A 20,628-nucleotide genomic window follows, 5' to 3' on the forward strand; every position below is an offset into this window, starting at 1 on the left:
CGAACAGCCGGCAAAAATACCGAATTATAAGTAGATGCCCACGAGTGACATCAGCTCCGGTTCCCGCAAGGCTTCCGAAAGACCATTAAAGTTGCCACAGAATTGTAATTCTTAAGTAACAGAAGGGGGCAAATTATTAAACATATGGGAATGATCATAGGAGCTGCGTTTAATTACTTAACATCTAATCCTTTTTAAATTAAATTATACCAAGTTTAGTCACCTGAGGGAGTTGTGGGGAGGGGGGGGTGTCTCTGGCAGGCTGCGCAAAGTTTCACAGCTCTGGTGAAAAGCGAATGGGAGGGGAAGGCAGGTTGAAACGCGTGTCAGAAGTGAATGGCCACGTTCCGGATAAGTAAGAATGAAAGATACAGCCCGAATCCTACTTCTGTTTCAAGCAAGGAGCATCCCTGAGGTCATCCAGCTGGACCTCCCTCTGGTCTCGGTGGTTCTGTTCCTGATCTACCTTCCATGTTGCTGAAGTTCTTCCATGCATCCATCCTTCCACTGGACAATGGACAACAAATTCATGGCCCTGGTTGCTAGATTAAAATAGAATAGAGCTGGTCATATCAGGAAGACCAGCAGTGATTTTATCTTTACCTAAAACCAGAGACATTTCTCTCTTGGGCTTAATGGGCAAAGAAGTTGGATGTTATATCAGCAACCGCAAGAATACTCAAACATGCACAAAAATGGAAGGACGCTTTGATCCCCACAATGGGCGAATGGCTGCAAAAGTCAATGGAGTTAGCAGAATTGGCTAAATTGACGGCTTCGATCAAAGGAAAGAATGCAATTAATTTTGTTTCTTCTTGGAAACCGCTTTTGAACTTTCTGCCTGAGGTGGGGAAAAAATGAAACTTTGATTTTGGGCTTTGCTGATTAGGTTGGTTTGTTGTTATAGAAATGGCTAGTATATATTAATGTGTAAAAGTAAAAAGTTGATGGCCTTGACTTACAACAATTCGCTCCGTGACCATTTAAGAAACTTATGACCGTTTTTCATACTTATGGCCGTTGAAGCAGCCCCAGGGTCACGTGATCAAAATTCAGAGCCACTTGGCCATTGGTTCATAGTTATGACGGTCACAGTGTCTCAGGGTCCTATGATCCCCTTTTGCGACCTTCTGACAAGCAAAGTCAATGGGGAAGCAGATTCGCTCAAGAACCGTCATATTAACTTATCGACTGCACGGATTTCTTAACGATTGTGGCAAGCAAAGTTACAAGAAAAAAAATACGTTGGTAATTGAGACAGTTGTTAAGTGGAATTTACCAACAGAAATGTTGGGCTCAATTGTGGTCATAAATGAAAGACTTACCATACCTGTATTACAGTGTTTCTCAACCTTGGAAGCTTGAAGATGGGTGGACTTCAACTCCCAGAATCCCCCAGCCAGCAACGCTGGCTGGGGGATTCTGGGAGTTGAAGTCCACCCATCTTCAAGCTTCCAAGGTTGAGAAACACTGCTGTATTACCTTATTCTACCCTTCCCCATTCTCTCGTCCCCTTTTCCTCCCGTTATCCCGCTATTTTCATTTTTTTCTTTGTATTTCAGTATTTTATATATTTTGGTGAACTAATAGAAAATATGAGAGGAAAAAGAAAGGAAGCCCAGCAGAGATAAGACTCCAGAGATAAGCACATGGTGTTGGGGGGGCGGGGGTATAGGGGGGAGCAGAGAAGACCACAGCTGAGATAACACTTGTTTCCGAGGGAGGGAGGTTTTGATTATTGCTTCCCCCTGGAGAGGCCGCAAATGCTCTCTATGAATCATCCACGAAAGCAGATCAGGAAGCGGAGGCACCCCAGAGCAGTAATTCTACTCCGAGTTGAATGCCTCCTTTCCATCCACCCTCCAGTCAGCAGAAAAGGATCCTAGCTGCATCAAGAAGAGGGGGTCCAGCTATCCTCCAAAGCCCCCAAAGGCAGGACAAGAAGCAATGGATGGAAACTTACCAAGGAGAGAAGCAACCTGGAATTAAGGAGGAATTTCCTAACAGTGAGAAAATTAATCGGTGGAAGGACTTGCCTTCGGAAGTTGTGGGTGCTCCAACACTGGAGGTTTTTAAGAAGAGATTGGACAGTCACTTGTCTGAAATGGTCTAGGCCCAGGGTCTCCTTCTTGAGCAGGGGGTTGGAGAAGACCTCCAGGGTCCCTTCCAACTCTGTTATTCTGTTAATAATAAGTCACTTCTCATGGATACATGAATCAGTAATCTTGCCCACTGCAAAAGTTGAATTGGATGGGCCAATGGTTGCAGGAACTGGGTATGTTTAATGAAAAGAAGGACTAGGGGAGACATGATGGCAGTCTTCCAATATCTCAGGGGCTGCCACAAAGAAGAGGGAGTCAAGCTCTTCTCCAAATACACACCTGAAGACAGGACAAGAAGCAATGGATGGAAACTAATCTGGAATTAATATTAGCAACCTGGAATTAAGGAGGAATTTCCTAACGGTGAGAACAATTAATTGGTGGAATGATTTGCCTCCAGAAGTTGTGGGTGCTCCATCACTGAAGGTTTCCAAGAAGAAACTGAACAGCCATTTTTCTGGAATGAAATACAGCTTTTTCTGGAATACAGCAGGGGTGAAATCTACCTACCTTCCCTACCGGCTCAGAAGTGCACGCACCGCAAACCTGTGCATGCGCAAACCATTCTGTGCATGCACAGAGGGTAAAAAACAGGTTACTTCCTGGTTTAAGTAACGATGACTGGGCAGGTGGGCGGGTCCTTGTGCTGCCGTCACTACTGGTTCTCCGAACCACCCGCCACCATCACTACCGGTTCGATTGAACCGGTCTGAACCGGTAGCATTTCACCCTTGCTATCCAGTCTCTGGCCTGAACAGAGGGTTGGACTAGAAGACCTCCAAGGTCCCTTCCAACTCTGTTATTCTGTATTCTGCATGGAGAAATGGCTGTGCCCTGAGCCAGCTCTTCTCCTGCTTCTGCTCTCTGTCCTCATCATAAGCCTGACCTTCATCCTGAGAGATTTTACGCGTTTGAGGCTAAGCAAATCTGAAGGAGGCCAAGCAGCTCCTTTCATCCGTGGTCTGAGGTGAGTTGAAGAGGACAGTAGGGGGGCAGAGCAGATAAAGGAGATTGCCAGGGGTGGGATTGGGGCATGGGTGGGGCAAGGGGAAGGACCCCAATCAGCTGGTTATCCTTCGTGCTCCGTCTTTGCACAGCGTCCTGTTGGCAACTCCTCTTCCACATCAGAATAACAGAGTTGGAAGGGACTTGAGGTTCTTCTAATCCAACAACCTGCTCGAGCGGGAAATTCCATATCATTCCAGACCAACAGGCTATCTAATCTCCTCTGGAAAACCCCCAGTGATGGAGCATCCACAACTTCTGGAGGGAAGTCATTGCACTGGTTAACAGAAGAACAGTGCTGGAAGGTCTTCTTGGAGGTCTTCTAGCCCAACCCCCTGCTCAAACAGGAGACCCCATACAATCTCTGACACATGGCTGTCCAATCTCTTCTCAAAATCCTCCAGTGATGGAGCACCCACACCTTCTGGAGGCAAGTAGTTCCACTGGTTAATTGTCCTCACTGTCAGGAAATTCCTCCTTAGTTCCAGGTTGCTTCTCTCCTTGATTGGTTTCCATCTGTTGCTTCGTGTCCTGCCTTCAGGGGCTTTGGAGAATAGCTTGACTCCCTCTTCCTTGTGGCAGCCCCTCAAATATTGGAAGACTGCTAACATGTCTCAGTTAGTTGTTCTCTTTGTTAGACTAGACCTACCCAATTCCTACAACCGTTCTTCATATGTTTTAGCCCCCTAATAATCTTTGTTGCTTTTCTCTGCAGTTTCTAGAGTCTCAACATCTTTTTTATATTGTGGAGACCAAAATTGGATGCAATATTCCAAGTGTGGCCTTACCAAGGCCTTCTAAAGCGATACTAACACTTTTTGTGATCTTAAGTCTATGCCTCTGTTTATAGAACTAAGGATTGTGTTGGCTTTCTTGGCAGCTACGGCACATAGTGGGGCTCATATTTAAGTGATTGTCCACTAGGACTCCAAGATCCCTCTCACGTCCTTCTCCCCCCCTCTCTCCTCACTCTCTTATTTCTCTCTTTGGGGAGAAACAAGAGGGCTGGCTCCAGAGAAGGCTGGGGGGTTGTTGGTGATAAGGAAGTGGACATCTTCCGACCAAGATGCTCCAGCCCTTTGTCCTTCTGCTCCCTTTTCTGGTTCTCCCAGCTCTGGCTTATTCAGCTGAGATCAGGCCAGGAGGTCTGCCTCTTTGACACTGACCAGGATGTCCCAGTCTAGAACTATGGAGACAGCTGCCTTCTGCTTTGTTTCCTCCAAACCTGCATTTTTTGAGAGATGAAGAACCTGTCTCGCTTCCCAGCCAAGGGAAGCCATAAACCACAAGAAGAGGCGGCAGATTACAGCTGTTTTCCCTCATTGCCTTCCTTCACAAACACCTCTGGAGTCCTCAGGATGCTGCTCCCGGTGGAATTGGGGATTTGGAAGTGTTGATGGGGCCTGGGGGTCTTATTATTCCTTGGCTGCCAGTGACAAGATCTGGTTTCCAGTAGGAAACAGCTGAGAAACCTACCCCAGGATTACTTCATCCATCCATGGTGGAGACAGACTTTACAGGTGGGACTCTGGAGCAGTTTCAAGAGTCCCGTTTCAGGGACTCCTAACACCAAATCTGGGGCTTTGGGAAAAGCTTGGGCTTCTGGAAGGCAAGAAGGCTGTGTCCCAGCCTGCTCAGATGGGTCCTCTGCAGGCAAGGCATGAAGAAACTGGAGACAAACGGACCTGATCCCAAAGAGATAACACAAGGCCCAGGGTGACCTCAAGTGGAACATCTGACTGTGAAGGCTCCATGCCTTCGTGTGGAGATTGCTCCCAGCACTTGACTTCTGCTAGAAGCTTATCCATGATTTGCTGGTCATGCAGCTGTTCCTGATAGAAAAGACATTGTATCTCTGAACTAGGGCTGTAAAACCTCAGCTAAGCACTGGGTGCCAGCAAAGAGGTACAGAAAACTCTTGCAGCCATCTAGCATCATTCAGATGTTTGCTGTGCTGATCTGGTAGTTCTTGAGTTGGACCGGACTGAGCGTCGTCCATATTCCACTCTAGTGTTTTTATGAGAGGGGCCAAAGTTGGTTTTCAGGAGACCATGAGTTCAAGTCCCGCCTTAGCCATGAAAGCTAGCTGATTTATTACTAAAAACCCACGTCCAGGATTCTTTTCAAATAATGGTCAGCACCTGCTTGGAGTTAGATAAGGCCAACAGAATTCAAGAGAGGTTAGACGTAGTCACTGGAGGTTTTTAAAAAGAGACTGGACAGACACTTGTATGAAATGGTATAAAATCTCCTGCTTGAGTAGGGGGCTGGACTAGAAGATCTCCAAGGTCCCTTCCAGCTCTATTCTGATTCTGATTTGTTTGCTTGTGGCTAAGTAGGGATACTAGGCTGATCCCTCTTTTTGCGCCACCGCCAAGTTCTGCCACTTTCTCCTACATAAGGATGGATGGATGGAGAGATAGACAGCTAGAGAGAGATATTGGATGGATGGTGTCAGGCATGAAAGGCAGGTCCACATGCAAAGATCCAATTAAATTGTTTTATTGCTAAAAGTCTATGCACAGGAATCTTCTCAACTGTTTGGAGTTAGGTGAGGCTCAAAGGAATTCAGGGAAGGTGGGGCTTCGTCCACTTGCAGCTATGTAGGGATTCTAGGCTGATCCCTTTTCTCGCTCCACACCCCCAGGTCCTGCCACTCCTTCCCCCGCAGAAACCCTGGACTAGATGATGCTTCGGGTGGGTCCCTTCCAAGTGTACAGTTCTATGCTTCTAGGCCAGCTTTCCTCAACTTGACCCACCCGAAATCTAGGGTTAAATTGAAGGAAAATTACCCAACACTTCTGGAAGACCACGCTGGAGAAAAACCTCTCCCAGTTGCTGATCTGTGTCTAATTTCATTCAGGATGTTGTTATTTACTTGGCGGTCTTCCAACCAGGAAAGGGGTGCCTCCCTGGCCCCCAGATAGGTTTTGCTGCTTTCTGATTTAGGTATCCATCACCAGGTATGTTGGCATTGCATAAATTTTGCTGCAGGTTGGCTCCTAAACCCCCAAAGCAGTGCTGGGGTCTGGGAAGGGAGATCCAGGAAAAGAAAAAAAACATTCCTTCAAACGATCCAGGAGGCCGACTCTTTTTAAAATCTTTTTATAGCTGGTTCTTTATTTTAATTAGTTCTTCTTAATTGTTATTACTACGATTTTACTGGTTTTATTTGCTTCCCTCAGATGTGGCCCGTTTAGAGAACAAGCAGCGGAAAAGCTGGCTGGGCAGCACCCAAGAAATAAAACGCAACTGACACTGCATTTAGGCAAACGCCTGCTTGCAATTCGATCCGCCTGAACTCAGCAACACAACCGCCTTGAAACGCCACGTCTTTCTCCTCCCATTAGCAAGCCCCGAGTATCTCCTTTCTGCAGCTCAAAAGGAAGAGTTTGCTCACAATTCCTGACCTGGATCAGAAGCTCCTTACAAAGGTCACCCCCACACTTTCAAAGGGATTGCCCAAGGCCACAGCCAAAGGTTGACTCAAAGGCTCAGTCCCAGCCCTGGGAACCGTGGCTTTCAGGGGCATCCTGCAACCTTGGGGGCAATGGGTGGAAGGAGCAACGGATGGAAACTATTCAGGGAGAGAAGCAACCTGGAACCAAGGAGAAACTTCCTGACAGTGCAACAGTGCAAAGCAACGGAGGTGTTGGGTGTTTGGAAAACAGGGATTTCCGAGTAGCAGCGGGCTGGGGTGGGGGGTGGGGAGTTTGGGGGTGGGTGGGGGTGGGAAGGATGCCTGGCAAAGAGACCTCTTGAACGTAGCCGAGTTGGAATATTGTTGGAACACCTGGAATATTATGTTCCAAATGTTGTGAATGTGGCATCCAGTTTTGATTGCCACACTATAAAAAAGATGTTGAAACTCTGGAAAAAATGCAGAGAAGAGCAACTGAGATGATGAGGGGACTGGAGGCTCAAACATAGGAAGAATGGTTGCAGGAACTGGGCCTGGCTAGTCTAGTGAAGAGAAGGACCAGGGGAGACAGGAGAGCAGTGTTCCAATATCTCAGGGGGTGCCCCAAAGAAGACCGGGGGGTGTCAAGCTATTCTCCAAAGCACCTGAAGGCAGGACAAGAAGCAACGGGTGGAAACTAATCAAGGAGAGAAGCAACCTGGAACTAAGGAGGAATTTCCTGACAGTGAGGACAATTAATTGGTGACCTTCAGAAGTTGTGGGTGCTCCAATCTTGGAGGTTTTCAAGAAGACATTGGGCAACCTTATGTCTGGAATGGTATAGTATCTCCTGCCTGAGCAGGGGGCTGGACTAGAAGACCTCCAAGGTCCCTTCCCACCCCGTTATTCAGTAATTTCTGCTTGCACAGAGACAGAAAAAGGACCGGGATCCCCCATTTTTCTTCTTCCACCAGAGATGATGTGGGCTCTGCGTGTCATTACTTTTTTATAAGGGCATTAAAAGGAACCGCCAGTACCGGATTGCAGCATTTAGGGAAAGCGTAGGAGATCCGCTGAGTCCTGTCCAAGAAATGGAGCTGCTGGTGTGGTGGTTTTGCCACTCGGCCTCCTCGGGGTCACCCTACAGCTGAGCCTGGTGTGGTGGGGCTCAGGGGCCTGGAAATGTTCTTAGTGACATAGGACTAGTGCGCTTCCTCCTTCCCCTCCTCCTTTTGTTTTGTTGTTGTTGTTGTTCATTTAATTGCTGTAAAAATTCCTCCCCTGGGTAGTTTTGATTGTGAGTTGTTTTGCAGCCTGCCGCTCTTGTCACTTCATAAAAATGAACACACACACACACACACACAAAGACACACACACACATCTCCACTACAGCTACCCTACAACAAAAAAGGAGTCCAGGAAAAGAAAATATTCATTTTTGAAGAGCTAAATTAATCTCTTGTCACACCAAGGCGCCTAATGCAGAAGGAGGCAGGGAAAAAACGCTTCCCTTTTGCTAGGGTTGAAGAAGGAAGGGACTGATGGGAGCCGGGCCTGGGTCAAAGGGAGGCCCAGATGTGCGAGAAAAGCCTGCTGTTGGAGGGAAATGTTCCTGCGAGGCCACGGTGGGGGTCAGAACACATCTGGCCCACCATGAATTGTGTCTTCTTTTAAACAATCGATGTTTGGAAACGCATAAACTAACATGGTCTGGAACTTTACGACTGGCCCATTTTGGAGGGGGAGAAAAGGCCGGATGTTTGAAACGGACACAAAAGATTTTGTGCATGTGGGAGCGGAGAAAAAAACCCTCCCATCTAGCCCAACAGCCCTGCAAGTGCCGAGTTCAAATCTCCCCTTCAACAATTCCTCTCCTTAACCTGCAAAGGGAGGGGTCACATCCATCGTGCAGGGAAAGGAAACGACAAAACTATTTTACAGAAGCGGAAAGAAATTAGCCGTGCCAACTCTAAATCTTCTGAATGGCCAAACTGCCCACCTGATCCACGCCAGGCTGTAATTCAATCCTGAAGTTCCTGCCAGAAGTCAGACCATAAAAATCCGGCAAAAGGTGTCTCACTTTATTGCTTAATTCCTTCATCTGCCCTCTCATTGCCATACTGGCTGGGAATTGCACCTGTGCTGGCCGCCTTGAATTATTTGCACAAATAACGAAGGCAGGATAGAAATAAACAAATAAGTAAATAGGCAGGCAAGTAAGTAAATAATACATACATACATACATACATACATAGAGGTAGTCCTTGACTTACGACCACAATTGAGCCCAACACACCTCACAGAGGAGTTGTGGGGAAAATAGGAAGAGGAAGGAGTATTAAGTAGACTTGCAGCCTTGAGTTACTGATAAAGTAATAAAGGCAGGAGTTTAGATGGCTGAACCCTGGTTTTAAAACAAGGTAGAAACAATACCTTTAGTCCTCGACTTAACGATCAAAATAGAGCCCAAAATTCCTGTTGTTAAGGGAGACATTTGTTAAGTGAGTTTTTCCTCATTTTATGGCCTTTCTTGCCATGGATTGTTAAGTGAATCACTGCAGTCGCTAAGTTAGTAAGTGAATAACCTGGTTGTGACGTGAATCTGGCTTCCTCATTGATTTGGCTCGTCAGAAGGTTGCAAAAGGGGGTCACGTGACCCTGGGACACAGCAACGGTCATAAATATGAGTCAGTTGTCCAAGCGTCTGAATTTTGATCCCATGGTCACGGGGATGCTGCAGTGGTGGTGTGAAAAACGGTCAGAAGTCACATTATTCGGTGCCATTGTAACTTTGACTGGTCACTAAATGGACTGTTGTAAGTCAAGGACTACCTGTACCACAGATGCAGCAGCCAGGAAGAGGGACCCTGAGTCACCCAACTAGGACCCGGGCTCAAGCACACCCTCGGGGCCCCAGGATGGTAACACAACCAGCAGCACTTCCAGGCCCTGTGAGTGACCCGGAGGAGAAGGGGGTGTAGAAAAAGGCTGCAGCTTGGCTGGGCTTTCCTCCCATTGGCAGGACCGGCTTCCAAGTTCCTACACAAACGACTGAGCTATTAAACTGATTTATTCCTCTTCTCCTGGAAGCCCAGGCCCTGGGTTTCTCTGAAAGGTGGGGCGGAACACTCTTAAAAAGAAGAAAAAGAAAATAAAATAAACCCAGGATCTGTCATAAATCATAACTGCAGGATTCTGGGGGAAAGGCAGCTATGTGAAATGGAACAAAGCCACTATTTTTTTGTAACAGAGGTCTCTCCTTTCTTTTTTAAAGCAGAAGGGAATAACAGAGCTGGAAGGGACCTTGGAGGCCATCTAGTCCAACCCCCTGCTCTGGCAGGAAACCCTACACATCCCAGACAAGTGGCTGTCCAGTCTCTTCTTAAAAGCCTCCAGTGATGGAGCACCCACGACTTCTGGAGGCAAAACGTCAAAAGCAAAGCAAGCAAGGGAGGAAAGATACCGTAGACCAGGGGTGTCAAACTCAAGGGCCGGGGGCCATATTCGGCCCGCGGGGTGCTTAGATCTGGCCTGTGGGGCCACCCACAGGCCAGATCTAACAGTGAAGGACCGGCCTGTGGTCTGGGAAAACGGAGCTCGGATGGGCTGTGTGAGGGTTGCAGGAGGCTGTCCCAGCCGAAAAAGGAGCTCACGAGCCCCTTTTTGCTGGCAGAGCGCTAGGGCCACCACAGGCGCACCCAACACGAGTGACATCAAGCTGGCCACGCCCACCCTGGCCACGCCCACCTCAGCCCCCCAAGGTCAAACACAACCCTGATGCGGCCCTCAATGAAATGGAGTTTGGCATCCCTGCCATAGACCCCTTTCACGACCATGAATCGGAGAGACACAGGAGGACCCAAAGAAACTGTCACGATGGGGGGCGGGATCCTTCCCATTGTCCATCCAGTCCTACTTGGAAGTAAGCAAGGAGCAGGATAGTGTGGGAAAATGGCAGTTGTGATCCTTTAATCAGACGGAGGTCCCCAAAAGCACAATGTGTGAGACACGGCTACAAATTCCACAAATGGATGAATGAAAGGGACAACGAAGAGAAGAACTCGAGGGCGACATGATAGCGGTGTTCCAATATTTGAGGGGCTGCCCCAAAGAAGAGGGGTGTGTGTGTCAACCTATTCTCCAAAGCCCCTGAAGGCAGGACAAGAAGCAACGGGTGGGAACTAATCAAGGAGAGAAGCAACCGAGAACTAAGGAGAAATTTCCTGACACTGAGAGCAATTAATAATTGGAATGAGTTGCCTTCAGAAGTTGTGGCTGCTCCATCACTGAAGGCTTTTAAAGAAGAGATTGGACAACTATTTGTCTGGCATGGTAGAGGATCTCCTGCTCGAGTAAGGGGTTGGCTAGAAGACCTCCAAGGTCCCTTTCAACCCTATAATTCTACGTTCTCTCTGCAAGCTGCAAAGTTTTAACAGAAGTTAGAAGCCGATGAAGCTCCTTCGATGAGAAGCGGCATACTTTAAAATAACCCCACCCTTAAGTCCAGTTGCCTTTAAAATAAAAGCATCTTTGTTTTTAGGCTCCACTGTTGAATAACTTCCCTGCTCTCCCTGACTAGACAGATTATGGAAGGTTTGCCAATAATTAATTTTGTCTGGGCTGAGCATCTGCCGTCATGTGCAACGCTTCTCTCCCAGCCGCCCTCCATCGGTCTCTCTACACCCCACTGACTTCTTCGGCCGTCTTGCCCTAAGCAAAGGACGATCCATGTTACCGTAGTAGGAATGAGCCCTCCTCAGACCCACCTGCCCCACATTTTGCTCCGAACCAAAGGAAAGAGCTCTGGAGTCGAGTTTTCACAGATGCCTCTGGCTGCCTTCCAGAAATGCTTTGCAAAGCAAACAGTCTTGCAAGAAAATGTTTACAGCAACTTTGCAAAATTCTTGATCTCTTAATTGGGAATAATCCCTGCTACTCGTCAAACACACGGCTCCTCCCGCAGACATTTCATTCATTGTACGGTGACGGAGAGGGGCTCGGGCTCTGGGGGCGGGCAGTGTCATTAATTTTAACCACAAATGGGGCAGGAGGGGGGGGGGGAAATGACTAAGAAGCAAGCAGAACCATGAAAGTATGGGAGGTCACCAACCACCGTGCTCTGCACCCAAGGACGTGATTTGGTATGTGCCACCCATAAGTCTCCAACCTGGTGCCCTCCAGACACGAGATCACAATTCCTGCTCTTGAAATCTCCGATATAGCTAGTTCTCATTTAGCAATCACAACGAGGTGGTTAAGGGGAGCCGTCGCTAAGTGAAACTGATGGTGCTCATGATCTGACTTCAGTTGCCCTTTGCTTCACGGACTGGGGAAGTTTGTAAAAGTGAGGATTGGTGGTGAAGTTCTCTTTCATCGCTACTGTGACTTTGTCATCACTAAATGAATCACTCAATGAGGTCGTAAGTTGAGGACTACCTGTAAAAGTTTTTACCGACTGGCTGACTTTTTTTTTAAGCTATACTTTCAAATGCTGGATGCTGATATAAATATACATATACAGTGTGTGTGTAAACAACTCAGAGCTTCTGTACCAGAGACAAATTCCTTGTGTATCTAATCACATTCAGCCAAATAAAGTACAGTATTGTATTGTATTGTATTGTATTGTATTGTATTGTATTGTATTGTATTGTATTGTATTGTATTGTATTGCATTCTATTCTATTTTCTATATCCTATATCCTATATCCTATATCCTCTCCTCTCCTCTCCCCTCCTATCCTTTTTTCTTCCAAGCAGCTAAAATATTCCAGGATGTTGTGACTGTTTTCCACTCTAAGAAGGTTCCTCTAAATAAATATATATAATCCTGGCCTAAAAGCCGTGCTCCTGAGTCCAGGTCCTTGGAAATGCATCTCATTGCTCAAGTGCCTAATTCTTGCTGAGTGGGTTCAACGTCTTCTTCCGCACAAGCCCACTTGACATTTCAAAGGCAAAGACCACTCCTGGTGGGGTTCTTCCTGGTGGGGTCTTTTAAGCAAAGGCCAGAGAGCAGAGCTAAGTACTCACCTACTTGAGATTGGAAATGTGGGGTGTGGGGGTGTGTGGAGGCTTCCAAGCTGACCTTCCCCCTGAAATGCTAGCTTTCGATCTGTGTGTGCACACACAAGCATGCACGCATGTAGGAAGGAATGGTCGCACACAGAAAAAAACCTTGCAGAAGAAGGGATGGGTCCAGGGCCTGGTGACCCCCTCCTCCCCCACAGGACAGCTCAAGAAGAAGAAGCTTTTGAGTTTAGCTTTGCTGTTGGTCTACTTGTTTATCTATCTATATCTATATCATCTAAATTTCTCTCTCTCTCTCTCTCCCTCCCTCCCCCTCTCTCTCCCCCTCCCTCCCTCCCTCCCTCCCTCCCTCCCTCCCTCTCTCTCTCCCTCTCTCTCTCTCTCTTTCTCCCTCTCTCTCTCTCTCTCCCCCTCCCTCCCTCCCTCTCTCTCTCCAACCATTGAAATAGCCAACACTCTGGAAGATAGGCTGAAGATACAGAAGGATCTTGACAGACTTGAACAATTGGGCACTATCTAACAAAATGAAATTCAACAGTGAAAAAAGTAAGGCTCCACATTTAGGCATGAAAAAAAATGCACAGGTATCGTATATGTGGTCCCTTGCTCAATAGTAGTAACTGTGAGAGGGATCTTGGAGTCCTGGTGGACAACCATTTAGATATGAGCCAGCCGTGTGCAGCAGCTGCCAAAAAAGCCAACACAGTTCTGGGCAGCATAAACAGAGGGACAGAATCAAGATCACGTGAAGTGTTAATACCACTTTATAATGCCTTGGTAAGGGCACACTTGGAATACGGCATCCAGTTATGGTCACCACGATGTAAAAAAGATGTTGAGACTCTAGAAAGAGTGCAGAGAAGAGCAACAAAGAGGATTGGGGGACTGGAGGCTAAAACATATGAAGAACAGTTGCAAGGAACTGAGTATATCTAGTCTGATGAAAAGAAGGACTAGGGAAGACATGATAGCAGTCTTCCAATATCTCAGGGGTTGCCACAAAGAAGAGGGAGTCAAGCTATTCTCCAAAGCACCTGAGGGCAGGACCTTGGAGGTCTTCTAGTCCAACCCCCTGCTTAGGCAGGAGACCCTACATCACTTCAGACAAATGGTTGTCCAATCTCTTCTTAAAAATGTCCAGTGTTGGAACATTCACAACTTCTGGAGGCAAGTTGTTCCACTGATGAATTATTCTAACTGTCAGGAAATTTTTCCTTAGTTCAAGGTTGCTTCTCTCCTTGATTAGTTTCCACCCATTGCTTCTTGTCCTGCCCTCAGGTGCTTTGGAGAATAAAAGAAAAAGAAGCTTTCTTTCCGCAGGTTGCAAAAGGACATTTTTTTTCTCCTGTGGATGTGAACTGATCGGTTTTATACCCACCTTTCTATGCAGGGGAGCAGAGATCAGCCTACAGATGTCTCTGAGCATGGACAGAGGGTGGACCAAGCCCACTCTGGAGGGAGGGGAGATCCTTCTCCCTCTTGCATCTTTAACAGGAGCATCTTCCGAAAGGGCCCAACTGCAGATCATAAATTCAGGGTAGCAATGGGGCCCTTAGATCAGATGTTCATAATCTATGGTGCCCCCATTGACCCCGGGGACAGCCCCCTCCTCATTAAAAAATATCTTTCTACGCACAAAATAAAATATATAGACGTAGACTGTCTTACGAAGGAAACCAGGGATGCTCAAATGCAGTCGATAACCCATATTTAATATAGTAATATATGTGTATCTTTATTAATCCATTAAATCAGGGGCAAGGCAATAAATACGTTTAAAATGTATGCGGGTTAAAATTAAAAAAATTTGAAGTCTAGAGGAAATAAATTGCTTTGCTGGGCGGTATTCGTTATTGAATGGAAGGCTAAATTTTTGTTAGAGCAGTGTTTCTCAACCTTGGTAGCTTGAAGATGGGTGGACTTCAACTCCCAGAATCCCCCAGCCAGCAGCGCTGGCTGGGGGATTCTGGGAGTTGAAGTCCACCCATCTTCAAGCTTCCAAGGTTGAGAAACACTGCGTTAGAGGTTAATGAAAATGAATCTGTCCACCTGGCCAGGTGCCCCAACAAGGTCCTTCATTTCCAATGCTGTTTACCTCCCGCCTCTCTGCTTTCAGGGGAGAAAACCTAATTATTATTTAAAGGTGAGTTAATTCAGCCAAGGAGTTGGATCAATAACGGAGAATTACTCTGTTAAAAATGGAGAAATCATGGTAGAAGGCAGGACTTCTCCTGGGGTGGACGCACACACTCAATTACAGGGACTGGATTCTGAGTAGCAGAAAAAGCAAAGAGCGAGAGGAGACATGGATGGAGGAGAACAAAGACCGCAGGAAGAAATGGTGACCTGTCCGTCACCTGCTTTTCACTTTTGCTCAAGAAGGCTGACAGGTACCAGATGAGCTTCTGGCTGGGGATTATGGAGGTTCAAATGTGCAGGTATTCCAAGTGTGCCTTATAAAGTGGTGTTAACACCTCACCTGATCTTGATTCTATCTCTCTCTTAATGCTACTTAGAACTGCGTTGGCTTTTTTGGCAGCTGCCGCACACGGCTGGCTCCTATTGAAGGGATTGTCCACTAGGACTCCAAGGTCCCTCTCACGACTATTCAGCCAGGAACCACCTCTGCTGTACCTGTACCCATTTGGTTTTTCTTGGGTTTGGCTAGTCTAGTGAAGAGAAGATCTAGGGGGGACCTGATAGCAGTCTTCCAATATTTAAGGGGTTGCCACAAAGAAGAGGGGCTCAACCTCAAGGAGAGAAGCAACCTAGAACTAAGAAGAAATTTCTTGACAGTGAGAACAATCAACCAGTGGAACAACTTGCCTCCAGAAGTTGTGAATGCTCCATCACTGGAGTCTTTTAAGAAGAAATTGACAGGCATTTACCTGAAATGGTAGAGCGTTTCCTGCCTGAGCAGGGGGTTGGACTAGAAGGCCTCCAAGTTCCCTTCCAACCCTGTTATTCTGTATTCAGTTGGCAGGCAATGCCCTGAGGACACTAAATCCAGCGAGCTTCTGCACCAGAAGGGACCATCTGGTGCTGCACAAGTCCTTACAGGGAGTCTTTCTCTTACAAAAGTTCATTTAGTGACCATTTGAAGTTACAACGGCATTGAAAAAACGTGAATTACGACCATTTTTCACACTTACGACCGTTGGAGCGTCTCCGAGGTCACGTGATCAGAATTTGGCCACTTGGCAACTGAGTCAGATTTATGACGGTCGCAGGGTCACGTGATCAGTCTTTGCAACCTTCTGACAACGGGGAAGCTAGGTTCACTTAAGAACCATGTCTCTAACAAATGCAATGATTCACTTAACAACCATGGCAAGAACGGACGTAAAAAGAGGCAAAATTCAACCGTTGTCTCACTTAGCAACGTAGATTTGGGGCCTAAATTGTGGCCATCCAAGGAACTCGATCTTTGCAAGCCTCCCTGCATTTCTCCAGGACCCCACCTGAGTCTTTTTCTAGCGGCTTCTGCCCCTCTTCCTTTCCCATGATTTGAAACACATTGTTTTAATCTGCCTGTCCCTATTAATCTCTTATTCATTATTACTTATTGTTATTGCCGTTTATTAATTTTACGATCTATGGCTGGCTTCTGCCGCCTCTTTGGACAGAGGGAGGGAGAGGCCCCGTTCCAGCTGCTCCTCTGTAATTCCTGAGGCCAAGGCTGATTGTTAAGAATTATGACAATGCCGGATGACACATTAAATAAAACGCGGTAAAAACTGCGATAATAGAGCAGGCTTCAATAAATAGTTGGAGACAGTTATTTACACAAATCCACGCAGCCCGGCTAATTTGTAATCTTCAGCCAGGGCGCTGCACCAATAAATAACAATAACCCCCAAGAAACATAATTTCCTCCCGTCACTTTTCTGCAACAGACGCCTGGAAAGAAAGCATCTGCCTCTCTCTCTCTCTCTCTCTCTCTCTCTCACACCGCACACCTGTGGTGCAGTGGCCATGCCGAAGACCCTGGTTACCGCGAGGAGCTCAGTGAGACATTTTGATTTCTCCTCCCTATTTAAGACACTTCTAGAAGTTTAGAGCTCCTTTTCAACCTGTCTCCTTGGGTTTGTTTGTTTATTAAAAACCTTGCTTGCGGAATAAAGGTAGCTTTAAAGTTTCAAAGTTTCAAAAAGTTTTGATTCCCATTTCAAAATCATTTGCCAGCCGGCGAAGGTCACGGTCTTGCAGTCTCTTTTTAAAAATACCTTTTTTTTAAATTAGTTTATCAAGCTATAAAATACAAAGAGAAATTAATATTAATTAATAATAAGGTCTAGAAATGGCTAGTATGTACTGCTGTCTAAAAGTAAAAAGTTGGGCTAAAGAGAGTTGGAATTTTTTGCCTTTTTCTTTCTATTTCCTTCTTTCTGCTTCCTCTTTTTTCCCTCCCCCCTCCCCAAAATTTCCTATTGCTTTTTAAAACTTCTCTTTGTATTTTATACTTCAATAAACTAATAAAAATGGTATTTTTAAACACGGGCATGAGATCCTGGTGCCAGGCAGGTTTTGCTTAAAATTGTGGCGTTGTCGTTTGGTTGTTGGGACCTTCTGCACAGAACCCAGGACTGAGTACAGATAGTCCTCGACATGACCACAATTGTTTTGGGGAAGGTCTCCCCAGAACCCAGCATTGGGTACAGGTAGTCCTCGACTTATGTCCACAATTTGGCACCAGAATGTCCTTTGCTAAATGGTCTTTAAGTGAGTCGTGCCTTATTTATTTATTTATTTATTTATTTATTTATTTATTTATTTATTTAGTTAGTTAGTTAGTTAGTTAGTTAGTTAGTTAATTAGTTAGTTAGAGCCAGGTCTTCACCGCTTTCCGGAAGGCCAATAGGGTGGGGGTGGTCCGGACCTCAGGAGGTAACTGGTTCCAGAGAGCCGGGGCAGCCACAGAGAAGGCCCTCCCCCGCGGGCCCGCCAGCCGGCATTGTTTACCACCTTTTGTGCTGCAGTCTTTAAGTGAACCACTGTGGTTGTTAAATGAATCACACGGTTGTTAAGTGAATCCAGCTTCTCCTTTACTTGACAAAAGCCCCCTGGGAATAGCATTTATGGGACACCCCCCTCCCCCCCCAGGACAATGCAATCATTTTAAAACACTCAAAATTTGATCACATGCTGGTGGGGGCGCTCTTCTGGTCCTAAGTGTGAGGACTGGTCACAAGTCCCTTGTTTCAGGACCGCCATAGCTCTGAACAGGTGTTGAATGGCTGGTCCTGTGTCGAGGACTATCTATCATGTGGGAAATGGACACCCTTAAGGAGCAACCGGCAGAGTTGTAAGAGACTTGGGCATTTTGCAGGGTGGGTATTTGTTTCTCCAGTCATGCTTTCTTCCATCCTTCCCTTTTTCCCCCTCCCTCCCTCCCTCTCTGTGCTTGAACTACAAATAAAGCTTGGAATTCCTTCGTCTGCTGGAGAGCTCTTTGTCTCGGGATCCAGAAGAACCAGTCCCTGCCCTGGCAGTTGGCAGAACGGCTGCGCCCACCGTCCCAAACACCCCAATGCCCCAAAGCCTGAGAAGCAGAGAGGCCCCTTGTTTGGGGGGTGGGGTGGGGTGGGGTGGGGGAGAGAGACGAGGAGGAGGAGGAGGAGGAGGAAGAGGAGACCCTGACCACTCACCTTGCTGGCTGTGCTTCTGAGCGTAGACTACCACCATGGCGGCAAACACCACACAGCAGGCTGCGGGCACGGGGGAAGCCATCTGGGGAGACAAAGAGAAAGAGCCGGGGGTCAGTGGAGCAGGAGCCTCGTGGGCACAGCGGAAGGGGGAAGGGCGGGAGGAGGAAAGAGAGGCACCACGGGCACCCCCAGGGGGGATGTGGACCACGGAGTGAGAGGGAAGGGCTAGGCCCGTGATGGCGAACCTATGGCACGTTTGCCACAGGTGGCACGCGGAGCCATATCTGTGGGCATGCGAACGCTGCCTTAGCTCAGCTCCATGGCACATGCACGGGCCGGTTAGCTGATTTTCGGGCCTTCTGGGCCCAACGGAAGTCAGGAAATGGACCTGCCTCCGGAGGGCCTTGGGGGGAAGGCCATTTTCGCCCTACCCAGGCTCCAAAAAAGCCTCTGGAGCCTGGGGAGGGCAAAAAAATGGGCCTTCCGGGCCCACCGGTAACCTTTTTGCCATTGCGTGCCAAAAGCGAGGGGAGTGTGGGGGGTTGCCTGCACATGCGTGGGGGTGGAGGCAGGGCATGGGGGGGGGGACATTAAATTATGGGTGTGGGCACGCATGTGTGCGACCCCCCTACGCCCCCCGCTTTTGGCATGCAACGGCAAAAAGGTTAGCCATCCCTGGGCTAGGCAAAGGAGGATGGGCCTTTTTCCTCTTCATAGAAGGATTCCAGTCCTTATGAAAAAGGCAAAAGCAGGGGGACCCCCCCCCCAAGTGGGTGGCACCTTCCTTCCTCTTTTTCTTTCTTTCTTTCCTTCCTTCCCTTCTTCCTTTTCCTCCCTCCCTCCCTTTCCTTCCTTTCTTCCTTCTTCCTTTCCTTCCTTCTTCCTCTTTTTCTTTCTTTCTTTCCTTCCTTCCCTTCTTCCTTTTCCTCCCTCCCTCCCTTTCCTTCCTTCCTTCCTTCCTTCCTTCCTTCCTCGTTTCCTTCCTTCTTCCTCTTTTTCTTTCTTTCTTTCCTTCCTTCCCTTCTTCCTTTTCCTCCCTCCCTCCCTTTCCTTCCTTCCTTCCTTCCTCCTTTCCTTCCTTCCTTCTTCCTCTTTTTCTTTCTTTCTTTCTTTCCTTCCTTCCCTTCTTCCTTTTCCTCCCTCCCTCTCTCCCTCCCTCCCTCCCTTTTCCTTCCCTCCTCTCTCCCTCTCTCCTCACCGTGGTGCCTTGGGGCAGCTAATAAGAAACTAAAACCAGAAAGCAGCTCTAATTAAAAGAAGAGATTGCAATCAGTATCCATCAATGAACCCGTGTCAGGGGTCCAGCGAGATCATCCATCTGGAATCAATAAGAAACAAGAACCAAGCAAGAGGGTGGACCAACCAGGATCAGCTCACCGCCCAGCCCAAGGGCCTGAGGGGCAACCAGCTTTTGGTCTTTCTGAAAGTCCAAGTGGATCCGGTCTGGAGCATCCAGAGCTGGGGGTGGGGATGGGGGGGTGGGATGCTGACCCACAAGGCAGCCGCCATGGCGCAGACGGTGGCTGACCGTAGAGTTGCAGACCAAAAGGTCCCAGAGGGCAGTTGTGTATCTTGAGTCACATAATGGGCTCAATTCGAATCCTGGGCACGTGATACAAGCCACAGTCTTATTCCCACGCATCATTAAATTTACACAAATGGAATGAATCATGTTATCGGCCTCCTGCCAAATCTTGCAACACGCAGGGGCTCATAATAATAAAACACAGAAAGAAAATAGTATAAATAAAGAAAAAAACAGTGTACCCAGTAATGATGAATATACCGTGCTAATAATTCCAGGTGCCCATTCAACCTTGGGCAACATCAGCCACAAACCTGAAAATTAATCCCTTCTTCAATCTTCACCCTACGGGACAAGAGTTGAGCCAGTCTACCTTCTACAGCAGGATTCCTCAACGTTGGCCACTTTAACACGGGTGGACTCCAACTCCCAGAATTCCCCAGCCAGCGTGGGTGGACTTCCACTCCCAGAACTTTGCTGGCTGGAATTCCCCCTCTCTCAGTATTTGGAGGTCTAGTTGAGTGTTTTCTCAACCATGGCAAGTTTAAGATGGGTGGACTTCAATTCCCAGGATTCTGCTGGCTGGGATCCCCATCTCAGTATTTGTAGGTATAGGACTAGGTCAGTGGTTCTCTACCATGGCTACCTTAAGATGAGTGGACTTCAACTCCCAGAATGCCCCATCCAGCAAGCCTGGCTGGGGCATTCTGGGAGTTGAAGTCCACACATCTTAAAGTGGCCAACATTGAGGAACACTAGTCTAGAGGAACTTGTTCCATAGGTGGAGGGCCCCCCTTCACTTCCAGGGCCCCATCAATCTCAATTCTCACATATAATGAACCCCAAGATCTTCAATTGAGAAGAGCACCCCAGATGGTTGATTCTCACTAGAGGAGAGACTCCTGGAGATACCCGAGGGCT

The 20,628-nt window shown here is 47.5% G+C and overlaps 1 protein-coding gene across 5 annotated transcripts in view; it reads right to left on the minus strand.

The window, feature by feature from the left end:
- Positions 1–20,628, minus strand: part of CNTFR (ciliary neurotrophic factor receptor) — a 320,495-nt gene that overhangs the window by 116,229 nt on the left and 183,638 nt on the right. For all 5 annotated transcript variants that reach the window (XM_034441950.3, XM_087885461.1, XM_087885460.1 and 2 more), the window contains one exon: positions 18,183–18,264. In XM_034441950.3, coding sequence (XP_034297841.2) covers positions 18,183–18,264 — 82 coding nt within the window. The remainder of the gene's footprint in view (positions 1–18,182; positions 18,265–20,628) is intronic.

Source organism: Pantherophis guttatus, chromosome 2, assembly GCF_059756535.1.
Source record: "Pantherophis guttatus breed Tessera chromosome 2, ASM5975653v1, whole genome shotgun sequence".
NCBI lineage: Eukaryota > Metazoa > Chordata > Lepidosauria > Squamata > Colubridae > Pantherophis > Pantherophis guttatus.